At 37.9% G+C, this 21,015-nt stretch overlaps 2 protein-coding genes across 4 annotated transcripts in view; both read right to left on the reverse strand.

The window, feature by feature from the left end:
• The window catches only part of sox6 (SRY-box transcription factor 6), a 139,084-nt gene extending 136,359 nt beyond the window's left edge, over positions 1 to 2,725 (reverse strand). For all 3 annotated transcript variants that reach the window (XM_053324560.1, XM_053324559.1, XM_053324558.1), the window contains exon 1: positions 2,496 to 2,725. The gene's annotated coding sequence lies outside the window, so the exon portion shown is untranslated. The remainder of the gene's footprint in view (positions 1 to 2,495) is intronic.
• Positions 2,726 to 11,207: 8,482 nt separating this feature from the next.
• Positions 11,208 to 21,015, reverse strand: part of plekha7b (pleckstrin homology domain containing, family A member 7b) — a 75,373-nt gene continuing 65,565 nt past the window's right edge. Inside the window, exons 23-29 of the mRNA XM_053324547.1 lie at positions 20,847 to 20,964; positions 19,890 to 19,981; positions 19,046 to 19,270; positions 17,317 to 17,544; positions 16,537 to 16,670; positions 16,062 to 16,210; positions 11,208 to 11,321 (exon numbers count right to left, since the gene is read on the reverse strand). Of these exons, the coding sequence (XP_053180522.1) occupies positions 11,299 to 11,321; positions 16,062 to 16,210; positions 16,537 to 16,670; positions 17,317 to 17,544; positions 19,046 to 19,270; positions 19,890 to 19,981; positions 20,847 to 20,964 (969 nt within the window). The 3' untranslated portion in view covers positions 11,208 to 11,298. The remainder of the gene's footprint in view (positions 11,322 to 16,061; positions 16,211 to 16,536; positions 16,671 to 17,316; positions 17,545 to 19,045; positions 19,271 to 19,889; positions 19,982 to 20,846; positions 20,965 to 21,015) is intronic.

Below are 21,015 nucleotides of genomic sequence, written 5' to 3' on the forward strand. Positions count from 1 at the left end.
GAAATGCTGTCTTTCTCAGTCTTGCAAAAACCTCAAGTCACCTCAAGATCCACTCGCAGATTACTCCTTGAAAATACAGAAAATGCGCACGGCCAGTCAGTATGAAATAAGACAAATATGATATCATTGCCCTGCATTTCTACTTAACTATCGCGCACCCAGAAAATGGTCTTTAGTGGTTCATTCGACTGCAATTTAGGGGAGAAAAAAACAAATGTCTCAGACAACACTTATAAGACAGCAACAGATTATTTGAAGGAGTCTCTTCAAAATATATTAACATTTAAAAAATTTCTGTGCTGCTTAAAATGCACATTCATGCACATGTATGTAACGTTTGCGAAGGATGTGTACAAAGGAGTAAGATAATTAATTGTAGATGCTGGTAGTTTCCCCTTTGCAAAAAAAAAAATATGTGAGAGATGTTAAATAAGAGCTAAGTGCGGTTCTGTGACATCAAAGGGCGCTTTTCACTCTTTCCTCTCTCGCTCTTTTGGTGAGCGACACGCTGAGCTGCACAAGCCGTCAGAGACAAACTCTTATAGAGATAGAGCCGAGTGTCCCTGTATAGCAATCAGGACAATGTGCTGAATGGGCAGTCTAATTATAAATGTGCCATTTAGACTTGCATTTGGTGTCCAGAACTCGCCTTACCTTATGAGGAAAACCTGCGTTCACTCAGCTGCATTAAGAGCAACTTGTTCAAAAGAAAGAAGAAAAAAAAATACCAAACGATCTTTACTCCTAACGCAAATATTGTTTTTATATTTCTTTAACTCGAGGAAGTGTTATTGTGTGTGTCTGTGTCTCTGTGTGTGTGTGTGTGTGTGTGTGTGTGTGTGTGTGTGTGTGTGTGTGTGTGTGTGGAGGGGTTTTTGGGCAAGGAAAGAGATAATTGTGTGTTCATTAATTAGCCACAGGTGTGTTATTTCTGTGGTCACAAAACGCACGTGATCAGCAGGGTTTAATAAATAGAAGAACTGTTCAATTCAATACAAAAACTCCTAATTTTATCTTTGCTTACTGAAGCAGTTTTTTAAAGGCTTGTTTGTACACTGTGTCTAATTTTGGAAAACGCTTTAAAATGAGGGGCCATCTCCGCGGTGTCAATTTCATGCTTATTCAATGACATTTCACTTAACACGCCTCCATTTATTATAAACCTGGAAATTAATTATCGAGTTTGTGACACGTATTTTTTTTCTTGGACAATGTATCAGATTTTTTTTCCCTGTCATTTCCCAGAACTTAAAAATGTGTTAAGTCTATATTGTTTTCTAAAAAATATTCAAAAGTCTTTATTCTAACATAAGGCCTGGTGATAAATTTTCGAGATTGTCTTTCAGCAGAAACAATCGGGATAAAAGGCAAGAAAACAATTAATCCTTATTGAGCACATTTGTACTTTCTTCACAACAACTTGTGTCTGTTCAGAGCGAGGGCGCCGAGCTTCAGAGCTCTCGGCTTAAATGGAAAACTGTCTGGGCGAGTACATCTTCTCTAAATGGACAAGACTTGCGATTGTTGAATTTAATTTATGGCTTATGCATTCTTTGGAGGTCAATTCCCCTGACCTCTCGAGAAAGTTAAAGAAGAGCAAATTCCCAGGCTAAACTGGGGGGACAGGCATACACTGTAGGTTTCTGTTGTTTAAATTACAAAAAAAAAACTCAGAATAATCTACGAACTAGAGAGCAGTTTGGGGGCAAAGAGCACTGGAATATTTAGTTATAATGAGACATGAGCGAAAGCTACAAATAAACTTGTCCACCTCACATGCAGAGACAGGAAACCTACCAGGGCGCACGTCATTGTCAATGAATGGTACCGCTGTGTGGACAGAAGTGAAACTGCCACCAGCAGAAGAAAGTTACGGGACATGTAAACACACACTCCAAAGCGCCGACAACGTTAAGATATTTAATCGTAGGACTTAGTAGAGCAAGAATCACCACTTATTTGGGAAGCTCGCTCAAAGTGTTATCGGTGTTAACGCTGCAGTTTAACGTGTACAGCCCGTGTCCGCCTGTACGGCTTCACGCTGCTGAAACAGACAAAGATATATAAAAAAGAATGATTTCATACCTTCAGACAGTGGTTCAAGTTGTTACATAGTAAAGTTATGATGAAGTTAGATGATGACTTTAACGTATATTTGGCGATTCTGTTGCGAGCTCGAGCGCCTCAGAGCCAGTACTACGTAGCGCGCTACTCGCGGTTCGCGTGCACTTCGCTTGTTTTGGTGAAAGCGACGCACCAAATAATCCCAATCATTAAAGTTCAGCAGTCTTTCTACCCGTCACAAAATGTGCCAACTCGTGAAAGCTTTACACATAAATTACTTTTTGGAAATGTTTTGAGGCGATGTGAGCGCTCTGTGACGGAACACTGCGCTGACAGCACGCTCGACGTTTAGAAATCAGCAATAAAACACTAGATGAAAATATCAGGACAACATAGAGCATGTTGAAAAGTACAGCAGACGTGTTGTTTACCTTGATGATCTCAGCCTTGGAGAAGATAATTGTGCGTCCTTTTCCGTGCGTAAAGACAACTAGACTCGGCTATACTTTCTAGAAAATGATCACTGGGCTATCTGTTGAGCGAAAACTTAAGTCTGTTCACACGGGGCCATATGAGGAGATCCTGCACACTCTGTGAAGTTAAGCTGTCCAAAACTACAAGTACCTTTTGTTGTTCGCCTATCTGTTCTTTATCTCTCTCTCTCTCTTCTCTCTCTCTCTCTCACTCTCTCTCTCTCTCTCTCTCTTGCTCTCTCTCTCTCTCTCCCTATCAGACAAGAGAAGACGATGGGTAGAGCTGCTGTCAATCTTGGCAATCAATGCGCGCAGCCATGTCGCAAGTATTCAAAGCATTTCCCGTCGTGCAACATCAGAAAGTGAGTGGCCAGGGCATTGATCTGAGGAAGGCAAAGAGGCAGGACTCCCCCTCCTCCTCCCAGACAAGAGATGCGAGAGAGCAAGAGAGAGAGAGGGGGGAGAGAGAGAGAGAGAAAGGGAGAGAGGGAGAAGGAGAGAGAGAGAGAGAGAGAGAGAGAGAGAGAGAGAGAGAGAGAGAGAGAGAGAGATTTGTGGTGAAATAAAAGTGGAGACAGGGAGGATGGTTGTTACTGCCCGCAGTTTAGTCACTTTAATAAGTTTACTTAAATGAACATCACTTACATGCTACACAGCGACTGCAAAGTTAAGGATGACCTTTTCCCCTCCAGAGATGTTCGGCTTGTTCCTTTTCGTGACGCTTACATTTATTTTAGTTAGAAGAGAAAATAACGCACTGACCTCTTCAACTTCAGTGAAAGTGATGCAAAAACGCAAACGGCATTGAGCTGATACGGGATAATGAGAGCAGGTGAGAGAAACACCGAGACGCCACAGAGTTCAAAGACCAGTTTTAGACTTGTGTCATACAAGATAAATTAAATCAGCACCCAACAATATATCAACACAACATTTCTCTCTCTTGTTTTAGACCTTTTTATTTTTAAGATTGTCATATATAAGAGATAATGATTTTTGATTTACAGGTATCCAGATGTTTTCAAGTTCTCAAATATTTGCAAATGTCACATTGTTCTCTACAGCTGTTCTGAATTTCAAGATAATTATTTATCCTATACGTTCGACATATACTTTGCTATCATCAAGCAGATCCTTTGACATTTAAATCCATGCCGTCTATTTATTATTAGCTAATTAAATTATTGCATTTATAGAAACATGATAAATATTAAAGAATGATCTTAATGGACGTGTTCACTTTTGAGAGTTATGCACTTTTAATTAATAGTCCGATTTCAGAATTTTAAAAAATCCAGATTATTGTGCAATTGCTTAAAATATCTGTAATAAGGATCAGTGATGCGAGAATACATATTACGTTCCAGCCTTACATTTATCAGTATTTTATGCTTTTAATATTCTCAAACTTTCACAGCCTGTCACATTGCATTATTGAGTTTTTGTGTAACATTTTACACGGGGTTTTAATAAAGAAGCTTTCATCAAAAATCATATTGCATCAGCATATTAATACTTGTTCAGTTAATAGTGTGTTTTACCGATTTGAATAAATCCTATATTGTGCTTTTTTTTTTCTTTTTTCAAAAGATCCGTAAAAATGTCATGTGGCATCTGAAATGAAAGCAAAGGTCCAGCGGCTGACCTGGCAAACCCCACAGGTTGTGATCACACGCCAAAACAGAAGCTTCTTACAATGAGACATTTAACCGTATTGGACGAGCATATGTTTGAAATTATCACTGAGCTGGGAGGAGGCCCACAGTTTGTCAAACACACAATAGCAACTATTCAGAAACAGTCCATCAGAAAAGCACCCCAAAAGGAACAACACAAATGACAGGAAAGTTGTAATCTATACACCAGCAGCAACATTGAAACACCAATATACAGTAAAGCACCATCACTGCGTTATTCAGCATGCAAGTGTCATAGAGTTTTTTTGGCATGTATCATATAATGTGAATAGAAAGTTACTTACAAAGAGAGGAAACAGCAGGAGAAAATCTGATTGTTAACTGCAGAGTCACACAGAACTAAAGGAGGGAGGAGAAGCGGAGAGACACATGGAGAGAGAGAGAGAGAGAGAGAGAGAGAGAGAGAGAGAGAGAGAGAGAGAGAGGGAGAGGAAGAAAGAGAGAGAAGGGGGTAAAGAGAGGGGAGAGGGGGAGAGATAAAAAGAGGGGGGGTTGGTAATACATCTCATCAGATCATCACTTTCCCTTTCTTTCTTTCTGTTTTCTTTCTTCCTTTCTTCTTTTCTTTCTTTTATCTTTCTTTCCTACTTTCTTTCTTTCTTTCTTTCCAAGGTAAAGTAGAACGCACCACGCCTCCATCAAGGAGCATCTTGCTTCACACCTTTACACGCCTCAGTTAAATTTCCTATAATGTTCCTTTTAAGTCTCTCTGTTTTTATTATTCCTTCTCATTCACGTGGCCGCACAGTCTGCAGTGTCTGATGTGTGTGTGAGTGTGTGAGTGTAAAGTTGAAATCGTACTGAAGGAGACAGACAAGAAAGAAAAAGACTTACCTTACCCGAGAATAAACTTTTTCAGTTGTTCTGCGGACACTTTGAACTTGAGATTCTCCTGAGATTCAGCAATGCAAAAGAAACGAGATATGACATCTATCACCTACTTTATCAACAGAGATGTCACACACAGATCAGCACAGCTTGTTGGTAAAATCATGAATAATCTGGCTGACAATCGAATACAGTATTATGCAGATCCATCCATGATGATTCACATGTGATATATCTACTGTGTGTGAAGCCTCTCTCTGAGCGGACTTCTCCACTCACCAAACGGGCTGAGATGTGTGTTTCACGTGTCTCATGCGCCACCTTTTGGACACTGCGGGAAACACATTCAGACGTCGACAGACATAATGTATCCAGTATTCAGGCCACAGCCGAATGCTTTTTTATACTACTTTAAATTATTTAAATTTGGTTAAAAGTGAACTGTAATCTGATGCAGGTTCTCTTTGTAGATATTGCATGTCAGCAGTAAAATCCTCCCAATTCGTAAGGATTGCTGTTTTTGCTTTGCACTGCATTGTTGCTGCTTTCAAAAACAATAATCTGATCAGCATCAAAAGTAAAATAGTGATGCAAAAAGACACAACTCATTATATTTTGCTTTACTTGATATCTATTACACGGTTTTAACCTGAGCAGTGAGAGATGATTACTTATGGGTGCAGCTGAGCAGGTGCCAGATAGTTCTCAATACACAAATATAGGCTACTATTTTTATAGAGGTGACTGTAATGGCTTCCTCTTTATAGCTCAGATGGTAGTGCAATGAAGCCCACATGAATAGCAAAAGACAGTCCAACTTGTTGGGGGGTAAGGCAGACACATTTGCATATCCTGTGAGTCTTTGATGCATCTTGAAAATTCAAGTCTAGCCCATAAATATTTGAAAAGGAGAGTGCATGAAAATCAACATTTTTGTTACATTAAATTAACATGTGTTCTTCTCCTGTTCTGCATGGTTAATTAGAGAACGCCATTCAGTCAGCGAGTGAGGATGAGGAGGGGGCGAAGGGGGGGCTTCTTTGATTACAGTGCAGCCAGAGCAGGTTTCAAAGGTGTGCAGCTGATTCATGCTTAGGAAGAGACTGATTAGTATTCTTGAAGAGCATTCACAATTATCTACATTTTTTTTTAAAGTGTAAGATTTAAAACTTTAAATTTAAACCTTCAACATGACATTAAGCCAATAAAGATATATTGGCCTTTTAATTGTTTCAAGTTCATTCTGATATTATATATATATTTGTTCGTGGCAAAACATATTAACATTTTAAGTTATCAATAATAACTTCACAACAGGGTCATGTGCACAAACTATTTGATCTGTGCAGTAAAACAATAAGCTGCATGTCATGGAATATGGAGAAATGTTTTAGTGTTGTGTAACCCAGCATCCTCTGCAAATTAAACAAACCGAGTAAGGGCAAGGATGATGGCAATGCTTCACTCCTCCTTTACATGAATGCAGATGTTTTGTTGTTGTTGTATTCTGCACATCCCTCTGCAAGGGGATGAGCATTACCTTTGATTTTCACTTCTCTTAAATCAAGATTTTTACAGATTTTTTTTTGTTATTGTTTATTGCCATATTCAATCTGTGCCAGACTACAGATTACACCAACAGTAGCAGTTTATATGAAGTTAGAGAGTGTGGGAGAAAGGACAATTTAGCTGCTCTGCTCAGCATTTACCACCATGACACCAGGCAGGATAAGTGATGTGAAAATGAATTGATGGATATGTTATTTTAAATTAGTAGTTTTTGAATGATAAATGTATGCAGTGGTGAGGTTGCTTTGTAGTTTTCCAGTTCACAGCAGCACTTGAATATTTATTGTTGTATACTGTGTCAATCTATGACTTACTGTATGAAGACCTTCTTCAGTGACAAGGGATGAAATAATCCTACAAACCTGCCATCAGTGAGACAGTGTTGCTCATGGTCACAATCACTGACATGGTCAAGACATAAAGGAGTAAACCATTATAACTTAGTCATTACTGAATGCCAAGTTATGCAATTAACTCAAACACCATTTGCATACATGCAAATCGTCTCTCTCCCAATTGGACTTGCAAAGTGGGACGCTCTGTTCTCATTAGTTGACCCAAATCTCTTACTTGTGACTCTGGATTTCATCAAAGTTTAGTCAGGATCTAATATTTCCTTTCAAGTTAACAGAGAACCACTGATTAATCATGTTGAAATAAGAAGTGCAACATGCCAATTCTAATTATATAGTTTTCAGGGACATCATCACACAGCCAGTGCCAACAATACTACAAATATCATCTCATGAATATACTTCTATGTGATACCATATGCGTAATGTATTTCTTAACACATAATCTACATTCTTTGTTATTTGAGGTCCAATTAGGAGTCTGGTTGAGTGAGTTTCATGATTTTCATAAAAGCCAACAACAGCAGCAGCAGTATTTCAGCAAAATGTATCTTATTAATTATGACTCAATCTGACAGTTGCAAGATGACTCTTTTCAGAAAACTGTCCTGCCTGGTGTATTTTAAACAGACCAATGCGTCACCATGATACTGTACTGTGGTTCCGCAGATACATTTGTAGTCTTTTCAGGAGACTCGTTGAATGAAGTAAATTTCCCTTAGCTCAGTGTGTGTATGTGTGCGTGGAGCTGCAAGATTAAAGAGTAGGCCCAGGGGCATTTGCTTCATTTACAAAGCAATTGCTTTTATGTACAAAAAGCCCAATTCACTGTAGGTATTGTAAAAGCCTTCCGTTTAAGGAACACAAGACTATTGTTTAATGTAACACCTTTTCAACACATGCTTAATGATTAATGATAAAATGATAAAGGAATTGTATTCACTTACTATACTATACTATACTATACTATACTGTACTGTACTATACTATATTAAGGTAGTAACTGTATGGCTTAATATTTTATATTTGTGTATCCCAAGACCCATAAAACCTTGACACAATGGCTTTTTATATCAAAGATGACACAGATGGTATTGTTTTAGTTACTGCAAATAGTTACGTCAATGTGCAGCATGACTGTAATTCTGCTTTCCCTCTATTCTTTTTATAGCATGCACGCACGTTAGGAGGAATATTCAATGATTTGCTAACTCTTCAATTATTCAACAAATCACCATTCCATTTCTTACATATTAAAAAATGTACCATATGTGGAGCTTGAAAATGATAAAAGAGCATAAAATACTGTTTTAAAATCAAAGCACCTATTGCATCGGCTTCCTTGGTTTCATTTGTACAATTGGACTACAATGTGGGTCCCCACGGTGTGCAAAGGAGGTGCCGGCTGTGTTTCCACTGTAGTTTAATCCTCCGACATTCACAGCAAGTAACAATAATATTTACACGCTGGAAATAGGCATCAGTGGGAATCAGTGTAGGATTTCTCTTTTCTTTGCTCCTGTCAGGGGAAAATGGTGAATATCTTACACATGCAGTGTGTGGTGGGGTGAACAATGTAGACCAGAGAACAAGGTCAAAATCTTCAGCATGGTCTCAGTAGGGCTTTTCCTTTCAACCATACACCTGACAAAAAAAGCAACACAAGTCAAAGTCTTAACCTGATCAGCATGATTTTAAGCACACTAGAAACACTGGAACAAGGCTCTTTCACTTTTGTGATTTAAAACATTTTATTTACTGCTTACTTAGTTAGTACTTGTACAAAACTACTCTCTAACAAGCATCCCTGTCAGGAAACTGAGCAGTACGTGTCTCTCGGCATCTGAAAAAGCATTTCTGAAGCCAGTAAGTATTTAGTAAGGGATTAATGCAGGAGGCCTTGATTGCGTTTAACAGAACAGGACCCAATTAGCATAATAGGCCCTCTTTCATTCTCTTTGAAGTCCAGAGCATAGAATAACAAATGTATACGAACCACCAGCCAAACGTCAATACATGGAAATGCCACAATCCTCAGTGGAGGGTCTGGGTGAATTTTTGCAGGAGGAGGGAAAAACATCCCATTTTATTGCAAAATAAGCAGAACAGAGGATGTGATGGGTCTTCTAGCCACCAGGGCCAGCCGGCGCAGCGGGGCCTCGATCCTGGAGGAGAGATGGAGGCAGAGAGGATGTGGCTGCACCCACTGTGGAGCTGAGGGAGGTGCATCCTCTCTCTCAGGTGTTGTCAAAGCGCACCACGCTGCAGACGAGTGAAAGTAATTACTCTCCAATTAAAGATAAAGATGTCACTTGGGAGGGAGCCGCAATACAACAGCTCACTATCAGAGGGGCAAAGGAGGGTGAGGCGCTGTTTGCATTAAAAGAAGCATCACATCCAATCAAGTGTGTGTACCACAGTGATTCATGATAAATATTTGTGTTGAAATTGGCAAGATTCTAAGCAAGATAATAACAGCACAGTTGCACTTCCTCTTTTAAAACATACTATATTCTCTAAATTCTTCTTTTTTATTATCAAAAGTTCAATACATGTAATTCTATGAGCTTTCTTTTACAATTGCAATGGAGACATAGTTCATGATTTAAAGATATAAATTCTGTACTTCAGAATCCAAAGTTATTAGTATCCACCTTCTTGGTTGAAAATACACAGAATTAAAAATGCCCTTTTGAGATGGAAAAAGCTTTGAACTTAAGAAACATTTCAAGAAGCCTTTTTTTGTATTGAAAGTTCACCTCCTTTGAGCATGCCATACTTTGGTTCCTTTTTCAAATAATAGAATGAAGTTTAATAGGTCAAGGCAATCAATGTGGAAGTTCAAAGAGAATCTTGGAGCTATGATGAGTGCACATTTTGTATTTTTCCTTTGTACATGATTAGAATAAAGATACAGTCAAAAAATGCATCAGTGAAATGTAATAAAGAAGAAATGATTTTTTAAAGCTTAAAAGTAAATAATTTAAGTAATACTTGTCTGTCTTTCTCTTCAAATTCATCAATCAAAACAAGAATAAAATATTCGGATTAGATTTGGACAGTTGGAACTACATTTTGTACATTACTGAATCCCTAAAAGCAGGCAGCAGTGCAACACTGTTGTGCTGTACAATGGTAATCAATGACAGGGACTAGTGCAGTGTTATATCCAAGGTTAAGATTCAATACAATTTAAAACAATTTAAATACAGCTCAGGGAAAATAAACATTAAGCTTATTACTCTGGTGTCAGTGGTGGAGGAATTCCTGAGAATGACTTCATTATATCACATAAAATTGTACTTTTTCTCTTGATTTGGGAGTTTTTATATTGTACAGTGTAGTTGCTTCTCTTTAAAGGAGCAATAGGAAAGACTTCTACCCTTCATGTGCACACAACAACCAGGGACTTCAAGTCAACTGTATCATTTGTATCAAACAACTTTCATCACTGATATAAAAGGACAAAAGGTCATAGATGACATATTTCTTTCTATAAACATCATATATTTTAAAACCCTAGCACTAACTTAATATAGTAATGGGATAGTTGAGTTTACTACAAATGGTATTTGACTCTTAGAAATAAACATGCTAAAGAAATACATATGTGATGAACAAAACATTGTGTTAATATCTTTAATATTCACATTTTTATAAACTTCCATTGTGTAACCTTCCCCAGTCACACAGAAAATATGTTAAAGGTTATTTTCCATCCAGATGTAAGCAAAAATAAAATTCATTTTGGCAAGCTAAAAGGAGACTGGCAGTGCTACAGTAGATACATACATACACATGATATTTCAAGTGGTTTGGTGTAAGAATATTATCTTGAGTTTTGACAAAAATACTACCATCATGACACATTTAGTACCTCCTGTTTTTTAATATTCTGTACCTGAAAAAACAAACATGAATGTTCACACTCCAAGTAAAAGCAATTCAGTCATACCTTGAAAATATTAGTTTCAATTTTTCACCATAGTACAATTCAAAGTGCAATAATGTGTAGAAATTTGTTTTTTATTATTATTATTATTATTATTATTATTATGAGATTACCATTTGTTAAACACATCTTCCATAGTTAATAAGCACAGCAGCTCCCAAAGCAAAGTCTTGTGTTTTCTTCAGGAAAGTTGCTTTCAGCGACTCGCAACATTTTAACGAGTCAATGCTGCGTGAGCCTCAGAGAGCATGTTAAATGTTTACTACAGTTCCTCTACTGCGGTATAGAAAGGTGTCCAGAATAAAACAAAATCCCCTCTTCTTGTAGAATCCCGTTGTTTGTTGTCATTGTGAAATAGCACCTCAGTGTCCAGAAATAGCTTGAGCTGAGAAGTGAAACGAGAGAAAGACAAAATGAGACCATGAACAGAAGAAAACATGTCAACAGAGAACAATATGACATGATTCAGAATAAGAAATCACTTAGGAGAATGAATCCATTAACCCTTATATACTGTTCACATTATCCCCTTATCACAAACACCTTATCAGTCATTAATAAATAGGTGATTCATTATTTATCAAGCTTTCACAGAGCAGCGAGGGTGAATTATGCTTTTTTTTTTTATGGAGAAAAACATTCACAGTCACACTGTATGATGGTCTCTGTTACCCAGTGGCGGTTCTAGCTTGAACGACGCCCTGGGCAAGAACCACCCCCCCTTGAGCCACCCCAGGAATTGTATTTAATGTATACTATAGGTCCACAAGGACATCTAAAAATATATGTTAAATATAAAGAAATTTACAAGATCTGTTGAAAAAAAGAATAATATAATAGAAATGAAATGAAATAAGAATGAGAATAACATTTCTCAATTGCACAAATCCTTCATCAGAACAATGGAAAAACACACTAAAGAGAATCCAGTTATTACAGTATTGCACTTAGAACAGGAAACACACTACAATCACCATCTCCAACATTGCCACAAGACAACAAACACAATTCTGCACAAACTATGACTGTATAAATTATCAGCATTTAGCGAACCACAAGGACATTTTTGTATATATTCTTTTATATTTTACATCAGTCCAGGGATAACAGATGTAAAATAGCCTTTTGGCTAATTCTGGCATGTTTACATTTGTTAAAAGGTTTTATTAATGTGCATTGTCCCTGATCATTAAACTTTTAAATAAAATAAATAAATCCATAAATATACATATATATGCCAAAAATATATACAATCAGAAATGTAAGAAGAGCAGAAAGCAACAATAAGAATATAATCCAAATAAAATAGAGAATAAATATTCTTAATAGCACAGATCCTTCTTACACAAATGGAAAACACACTGAAGAGAGTCTAATTACACTATAGCACTTAGAACAGCAAACGCACTGTTTAAATGGTACAACAGCCAACTAAAGCCTGACCCTTCTGACCTTCCTTCATGCAAAATCATCAATGATGTCATCATATGAAATCTGCTCCCCATTTCACTAAGGCTAAACTAATTCACCTTGGAGGTGCACAGATTTGCTTTGTATGACCTTTTTTTAGCCATTTCACACAACCCAGAAAAATAAAAATGTGCATTCACTATAGGCCTGTATTATAATATTATGAATGAAATGTGCGTTATTGGGAAGAAAGTCGAGGTGTGACTGACTTTAGCCCACTAATTCCATTAGAGTATTGCTCTATTGAGTGGATCCCCTGTTCCCTCCTGCCTGTTCCAGTAGGGAGACCCCTCCCCTTCTCTCACAGCTTCTGTGCGTGTGGCACCATCTCAGCAAGCAGGGGCCCGTGCACAACAGAGTGATAGATTAACAGTGCAATGGCAATAATTATCTACCACACAGATATGAAAGCAATATACTGTAATTCATATATAGAATAATGAGTGAACAGTACGCTCTATATGATGTGCTGAGAGATGAAAGTCCCACATACTCTTCCTCAATATGCGAATTCTCAGTAAATAAATAGCTGATGGCTCATGCAGATACTCTACAGTTTAGTGATCTCTGCTGTAGTTCTGCAATTGCTACATGAAATAAGAAATCCAGATATTAAATTCAGAGTCTGATCTTTAGCAGTGGACACAGTGGAAAAGCACACTTTTAAAAAACAACTAAACATCACAGCCCGTCGAGCAGATGTAAGTGTGGGATGACAGCGCTGCAGAACTTCTTCTATTACGGCATGAAAGCTGCATTATAATAGAAGGTTCAAAGGCCAATACAACTACTATAGACGGATGCTTTCTTACTCTGTGGTATGCGTACATTCAGTTAGCAACATATGAATTGTGTCTGCCCATGTACATCACATAAATGTTTGTGTGTATATATATATATATATATATATATATATATATATACACATAGTCAATGGAGGGTTTGTAATCATATATATTTAGTAATCAAATCTCTGTCAGTTTGGCTGATGCATTTAAGTTTTAAATAAGATGGTAAAATGACACAAGCCTTCTTTTTGCAATTACAGTAGCAACAGTGATATGTAGTTTTTTTTCTGACTTCTCGCTGCTAGAGTACAGATGGGGGCTAATTGGTGCTGTAGGATGCAGCTGTGCTGACTGCTGAACTGTCAAGGTGCTAAATCAAAAGGTGTCTCTTTTGTTAATTATACACAATGCTACAAACAGTCATGTTCGTTTGAGCCCTTTCTTTCCTCAACCATCCATAAATATTTTGGCAGTGATACAAAAAAAAAACGAAAGAAAAAAAAAACAATTTACACACAATTATCACAGTGGGATGAACAGACTGCCTGCAGATGTTTGTTTTGATTATAATGGGAACAGAGGCAGAGCTTCTCCAACCTAGACAAGATGTGTTTCCTACAATCACAACAGAGGAGTAAGCATGCAGTGAGGTGCAAAGCACACCAGAGCTCCTTGTTAGAGAGAATTAGAGGCCACATAAACATTAGCACAGTAAAACATGCAGTTAGGCCTTACTTTATTTTTCGGATTAGACAAACGTGTAGTGAATTCCGTTGCTTAGAGGAGAGGGAGGTGCCAGAGATACAGGAGGGAGAGGAGGAGGTGGAGGAGGAGGAGGGGGTGGAGGAGGAGGAGGAGGAGGAGGAGGGGGGGTCTGTGAAACTGGTGAAACTACAGAGGAGAGGACAGAGGGAAAAGAGAAAAAGGGAGAAAGTGACATTGGTTACTAATTGGTTAGTCAGGTGTCAGTCAGATGTCCACCTTTAAGGCCGCAGGTGAAGGCTAGAACTGGATGTGCACCACACACGGTCTTTAAAAAGAAGACACAACTACTGTATGGCAGTGATTAATGTATGTGGGAAACATGGATTAGATTAGTTTTATATGTCAGTATCAATATTTTTTCTGGAAATTCAGTTTATAAACTTTTTTTTAGTTAAAATAACCAGATAGAAAAGTCTTTTTTTAAATTTATTCAGCAAATTAGCAAATTAAATACCTAACAAATAGAAATGTATCATTATATTGATATAAAGTTTCTGCAAATCTAATGCAGCATTAAAATCATCCTGCTCATCGCACTGCAGCATTGCCCATTATGGTGGAATGCAACAACAATACAGAGGTATTATAGGAATAGCTGAGACTATTATATTGATTAGTCAATTGACATAAAATTCAATTAATCAATTATCATTTCAAATTAAATAACATTAATCAAATAAAAGTAATACATGCAGATTCTTTCAAATCAATGTGATTACAGGTAATAAGTATACATTTGTTCTGCTTCCAGTTTTTTTCCATGAGTTGAAGGTATTTGAAAACCAGAAAGTAATTGTGATAGTATGTGTGTGTGTGTGTGTGTGTGTGTGTGTGTGTGTGTGTGTGTGTGTGTGTGTGTGTGTGTGTTTGATATGAGCCTAGTTTTTCATCTTTTGAACATCTCATCAGTTTAACAAAGAAAAAAAAGCAATTAATGGTTGAAGATGCACAACTACGTCTTTGCGTAGGTCATTAATATTTTGTATTTAATTTTGCCAGCTCAAAATGAGATTCTTTTCAGTATTTCACACAAGTAATTACAAAACACCAAATTATTTAACTATTTAGAATAAGAAATCCAACAATCAAAAACTGCTTTTTAATATATACTGCATGCAATTGAGGTGCTGCATATACTTTCTTTTATGCTGGCATTATTGAAGAGTCTCATGCATAATACTGTGAAAAAAGGCTCTTCTTTTAATTCAGGGATTACTTTAACACCAAAGGGAGAGAAAGTCATTGATTCATTCTCCACTGACAAGATGCCACCAGTTATATTCTCTGACATTTCTCAATGCTGGAAATAATGTTATAATTGTTGACTTTGCCTCACAGTGCATATTAAGCTTCCACACACTCTGACAGCTTGAGTGTTACTGTGTGTGACATATGTATGTGCGTGTGTGTGTATGTGTGTGTGTGTGTATGTGTGTGTGTGTGTATGTGAGAGAGAGAGCGAGGCAGACAGACTGACAATCTGCTGCAGCTACAGTGAAAATGAACTTGCCTGCCTGCTGTAGAGTATGAAAGAGATGAAAAGTGAGCGCAGTGTCTTTTATGCAGGTTCAGAGCTAGGTTCAAAGAAGCATCAATGGTATGCAGAAGGAGAGTAGAGTTTGACTGGGTCATTGATCAGCACACAAAATGGCCTCATCAAGCGATTCCTCCCCTGTCTGAAAGATTCTACACGGATTGCAATTAGAGACTATCTGAGCTTCTAATAAGGAATAATGTTCAGTTATTAGGAAATGAACAGCCTTATTGCTTGACTCTGCACCTTATGCCCTTCTCATCTCCATACCATCAATCCAGCATTCTTGAAAGGCTACTTCCCTCTCTTTATCCCTTCTTCAACCAAAAGATGTCAATTTGATGCCGGGAAAGTTTTTACTAATACTGTCAGCTCTGCTTCCTTTCCTTTTTTTCTTTTTTTTTTTTTTTGCGAATACAGTAATTATTATTTCTGTAAGTATTTCTGTGGAATAATGATGATGGAAACTAGATTTTTTTCACTCCTCTATAAAGCAAACACCTATAACCTACAACAAGCACTGGGTCAAATGAAGTGTGATTTTATTCCACTGATATGAACAACCAACCTGTGACCAGTTTGCTTTTGAGGGATGCTTCCGAGGCCAGAGCGTACGACATGGTGATGATCCTCTCTTGCTCCTGCAGAGCCGAGTCAAGTGCCACCAGCCCCACCTCCGGCTTGTCCGCAGTCAGTGTCGGTGTTAGGTTTTGCACACTGCACCATGCACATAGATATAAAAAACTAAATTAAGGAAACATAATGCATTGGTAATAATGGCATAATGCATTTATTGAGCTAATAGCATTTTCTTTCTACATTACCACCTACAAGGAGCACACAGACAAGAGTTAGTTTTAATACAGTAGCTTGAAGCTGGTGGGAATTTAGCCCTTTGTTCAAGCAAAATTTCTGTGTGGAGAATGGTAACTAACATACAGCTTGAACCACATTTGTTTGGCAAACTACAAGATCAGCCACTCCAGAATCAATCATTTAACAGCAACACTTAAAGACAAATTTACTTTTTAAATTATATTTACCTTGACTTCGCTAAGATGCTCTTGATGCGTTCCACCTTACGATGGCGATCCTCCACCTCCTGGGGACTGAGGGGCTCCTCAGGCTCTGAATCCACATATCGCTCTGGGATCAACACCTTCTGAGGTTTAGAAAGCTATACAAAAACAGATATGGTAAGGGTTTTCTCAAGTCCACACACGATCTAAGCTGCTTTACAATCATTCGTTCTTTTAAGCCATCCAAGTGATGATTTCTGAGTTGAGAAAATGTTCAAATTTGTAAGAAATAGCAGTGAGAATCCACAAAACATTTTACAGATATAGTTTATGATCCTGTAGTGATAAATAGATGGATGGGTAAGGATGAGCTGAAGGACACAGAAGGATATAAGAAAGATTTAGCTCACTAGTTCACTATAAAGGGAGAGCCTGCTCTTAGATATTTAGCTACTTGGCTGAAACTGCAAAAAAGAGCAGCTCTAACAACACGGACCAGGAGGAATGAAGCAGCTTATGGGGGCTGAAAGCTACTGACAGCTATGGTATTTTAATGAAGAGATTTTAAATAATATCAGATGTCTGTCTGTTTTCTTCTGCGTCATGTTTCTACCTCACAGAGTAAACACCAGTCAACACATACTCTAAACTTAGGAAATAAATCCTTTTTATGTGAGCAGGATTTAATAATGTTATAGGTACTCCCTTATGTGGCTAAGGTGATCAGCTCAAAGTAATTTCTTGTATTTTGGTGTTGACATAAACTCCATGTTCCTTCACTGGAACAAAGATAACTTAATGTACCTCTTTGTTTAGGTCCAGGTCATATTCTAGTGGTTCCAGGTCAACCTCATGGGTGGGAGGGGTTGTGGGCATGGAGCGGAAGGTCAGCCATTCGTCAGAGTGTGAGCGAGGTCTCTCTTTGTGTTCGGGCGGCCTTTCCTCCCCTTGAACGCTCCTAACTGCCTGAGCCTCCTCCCCCTGAACAGCCCTCTCGAGTAACTGCAGGTCAAACTCCTGCTCTCTCTTCCACTGGACAACACAGACAAGAAAAAAACACAACACTGTGAAACAAATTGCAGGATGCTGACAAGTTGTCTCCTTTAACGAGTAAATGTTAAAGTATTTCACTTGCCTTCACACGAATCCCATGTAACAAGCACTGTACAACACACTAGTTATCGCTTGTATCCTACCATGATTTTAAAGACTGCAGAGAGTGTGTCTGTGTGTGTACAGGTGTGAAAAAGAAAAAAATAATAATAAAGGGAACATGCATATGAGTATGCATGCTTATATGAAATTGAAAACTCTCAAATCACAGCATGCTGTAAATTATCTACAACAGTGATAAGTAGGACAGCAAAACACCACTGAAACAAACAGGAAAGATCACGTCGCTCATAATGATGACTTTCACCAAACAGAACCACATACACTATATGTATGCATTCAGAGAAAGAAACAGAATAAATGAAAAACATGGCAATATGAGTTCATTAGGAAATAATGTTTATTTATTTGCAAACATTCACAATTGAAATCTTAAAACTAAAGATTAATTAGCAGATAAAAAAACACTGAGCAAACACTGATATCACTTTACCAATGTTTTGATATGAAATGGATGTCATACACTAGTATTGTCTAAATAAAAGGGAATTCTTCTTCCTACAGCGGCTGGGAACTACAACAGGCCCCAATTTACAAACATCTTCATCTTCTTTCAAGTCATGAAAATCCAGCAAGCAAAGAAGTTATGATGAGGTTGGAATGAGTAAATTTAAATAGGCATTGCTCAGTGTGTTGATGTTTTGGTCAGTATTGTAGAAAACCCATAGGCACTTGATCTCTCTCTTTCTTTCTCTCTCTCACACACATCCACACCCACATGAAAACACACAGAAAATGGGCTGTCTAAAGATAATGAAACACATTTAGTATCTACAAGAGGGACAACAGTTGTTATTCTGAAAGTGCAAGCCAGTCACAGGAAGCCAACAGCATGGTAATAGAGAGGTGAGAGGATGGGTGAGGAAATGTTAGGGTCTATAACAGAGAATAATGTAAAAAAAAATCTAGAAATGGATGAGTGTGAGGGGCAGATGCATGAAGGCCTGTGTCTGAGGTAATTAGTGTGTTATCTATGTTTGACAATATATCATTTATAAAGATTTTGATCAAGAAAAACAAGAAGAACTCCTATTCAGTGTAAATGTAATTCATTTGAATTATTAAACGTGTTTTAACAATTATACAAGTATCATAAACCATTTCACTCATTTTGTGCTACAGTCTGTGAAGCAGGAAATGTTAAAAAACGTATGTATGCCTCATAACAACATACAGTTAAAGCCACATAGTGAATTACCATACTGCACTAATTTACTGTATTACTATCAAATGTCAGTAAAAGAGAAGATCATCTGCACTGAGTAAAGGCATGTATTACTACTGTAAATAGATCGCCACTCTCTGTTTGGTTGTCGTCATGCGTGAGAATGTGACATGTGATGCTGCTCTAGTAACATACTGATCCCAAGTCTGCTGAAAGCGGGCGTGAGGATGCGGACGAGGGCCGCGACGATGAAGATGCTTGGCGGTCTCCGTGGCTCAGGGTACGCTTGCGCTGCCGAACGAGAGCCTTCTGGTGCCTCTTCATCCTCTCCAGCTGCTCATCGGCACTCATCTTCCCGCTCTGGTGCTGCTGCGCCGGGTCCCCAGAATACAGACGCTCCAAGGCACTTTTTGGTCTCTCCTGAGAGAAGTGGAAGGAATAAGAGTAGTTGATAATAAACCACAAAGGTGCCGCAGAAGGCAAAGAAAAGAAAAGAAAAACAACCAAACCAAAAAAAGAGGCTAAAGCAACAAAGAGGAATCACAGCACACAATGAAGTTTTCACAACTGAAACAACTTACAGTTAACATACATAAAGAATCAGAGGCAGAATGTATAACAACTGTGTAAAAAAGTGATCAATCCCACAGATGCTTATCTTTCTTCTCCAGAACAATACTTATGTATAACAAATTTAATACATGTAGTAGTTGGTTATTAGTAGGACAATAATTAAATATGAGTCTTTATTATATGTCTTTATATGTATATCATAACAAAGTTCTCAAATTAAGATCAAAGTTGATGATGCATTTTACCAAAATCTGTCACCATAAAAAAATCAGAAATACTTAAAAACATAAATTGTTTCTAAATAATGGATTTTTTTCTGGAAATACATACAGAACAGAAGAATTTTATTGATATCATGAAGAAAATCAGTTATTACTCCATCTGTGTTGTCTCTCCACTGATTAAGATACCCAATTTTGAATCACTCTTTACTATTTGATTATTTTAGTTTAATTCTGAGCCCCACCTTCATGCCTGCAGCTGAAACTGCTCTTCGAAGGGTCACATAAGAGGAGATGCTTGAAGACTGATTCATTCTTAGTGTGGAGCCAGCCACTCCTGAGGGGAAGCCAAAAATGAAAGAACACAATTTTTAACTTGGCATCATAGTGAAAAAAAAATCTTGGTGGGTGGGCTTTATGTGTGAGGTGCTAGTTTAAACATTTAGGGCCTGATTTAGTAAAGGTTTATGTGTGTAAAAATGTATGCAACTTGACATCACCCGCAGAAAATATGCAAGCTGATTTACTAACGCGGCGCACTGAGGTTTGCCAGATAGTATGCGCTATCCATTTAGTACATTTGCCATAATGAATATGCAATGTGGGGCATTTTAACAACAGTGTGCAAAATACAGGGAGGAGAAAATGCAAATATCTTATTTAGCACGGGCATTGTGATTTACTAAACTTGAAGGTAATTTTTCTGACGCTAACTGCGATTATAAATAATAGGTTTGAAGGGCAGGTATTAACCAGCACTGCACTCAGATGACTATTGTCACTGTGGAGAGGAGGAGACGGAGGCACAATGACAGAATTGACTTTGTCATAAATACTCTCCCACATGTCGTTTTTTCTGGTAATATTTGTTTTTGTTATAACTCAATATATTTGTTAACCTCTTCCACTAGAACCTGATCACATTTCATTTTGCACTTGCAGCTTTCTGCTCGTCCAAACTCTCCATTCAGACACGCAAAACCCTCATTTAAATACTGCTGTCTCCACCCTGTTGCACCTGTTTTCATTTACACAGTTATTCTTAGTAGATCACCTGCAAAACGCACGCAAACAAAACACGCAATCTATTGCACTGTGCACGCAATTTAGTAACCACTATTTGGGATCTTAGTAAATCAGACCCTTAAAGTGGTAAATATGCTAAAGCTAAATCAGCTCTACTGGTGCCCATGTCCACTTACCTCGGCTAGGTAATGTCTGGTAACCTCCATCGTGTCCTGATCCTGCTACACTGATGTGGCTGGAGCCGTCTCCAGCACCCATAAGCTCAGGATCGCTCAGGAAAGGCCTAAGTTCCACCTGAGATACACAGACAGAAATTATGCACCGATGTGAATGGAAATTTAGATA

This window comes from Scomber japonicus, chromosome 1 (genome assembly GCF_027409825.1).
Source record: "Scomber japonicus isolate fScoJap1 chromosome 1, fScoJap1.pri, whole genome shotgun sequence".
NCBI lineage: Eukaryota > Metazoa > Chordata > Actinopteri > Scombriformes > Scombridae > Scomber > Scomber japonicus.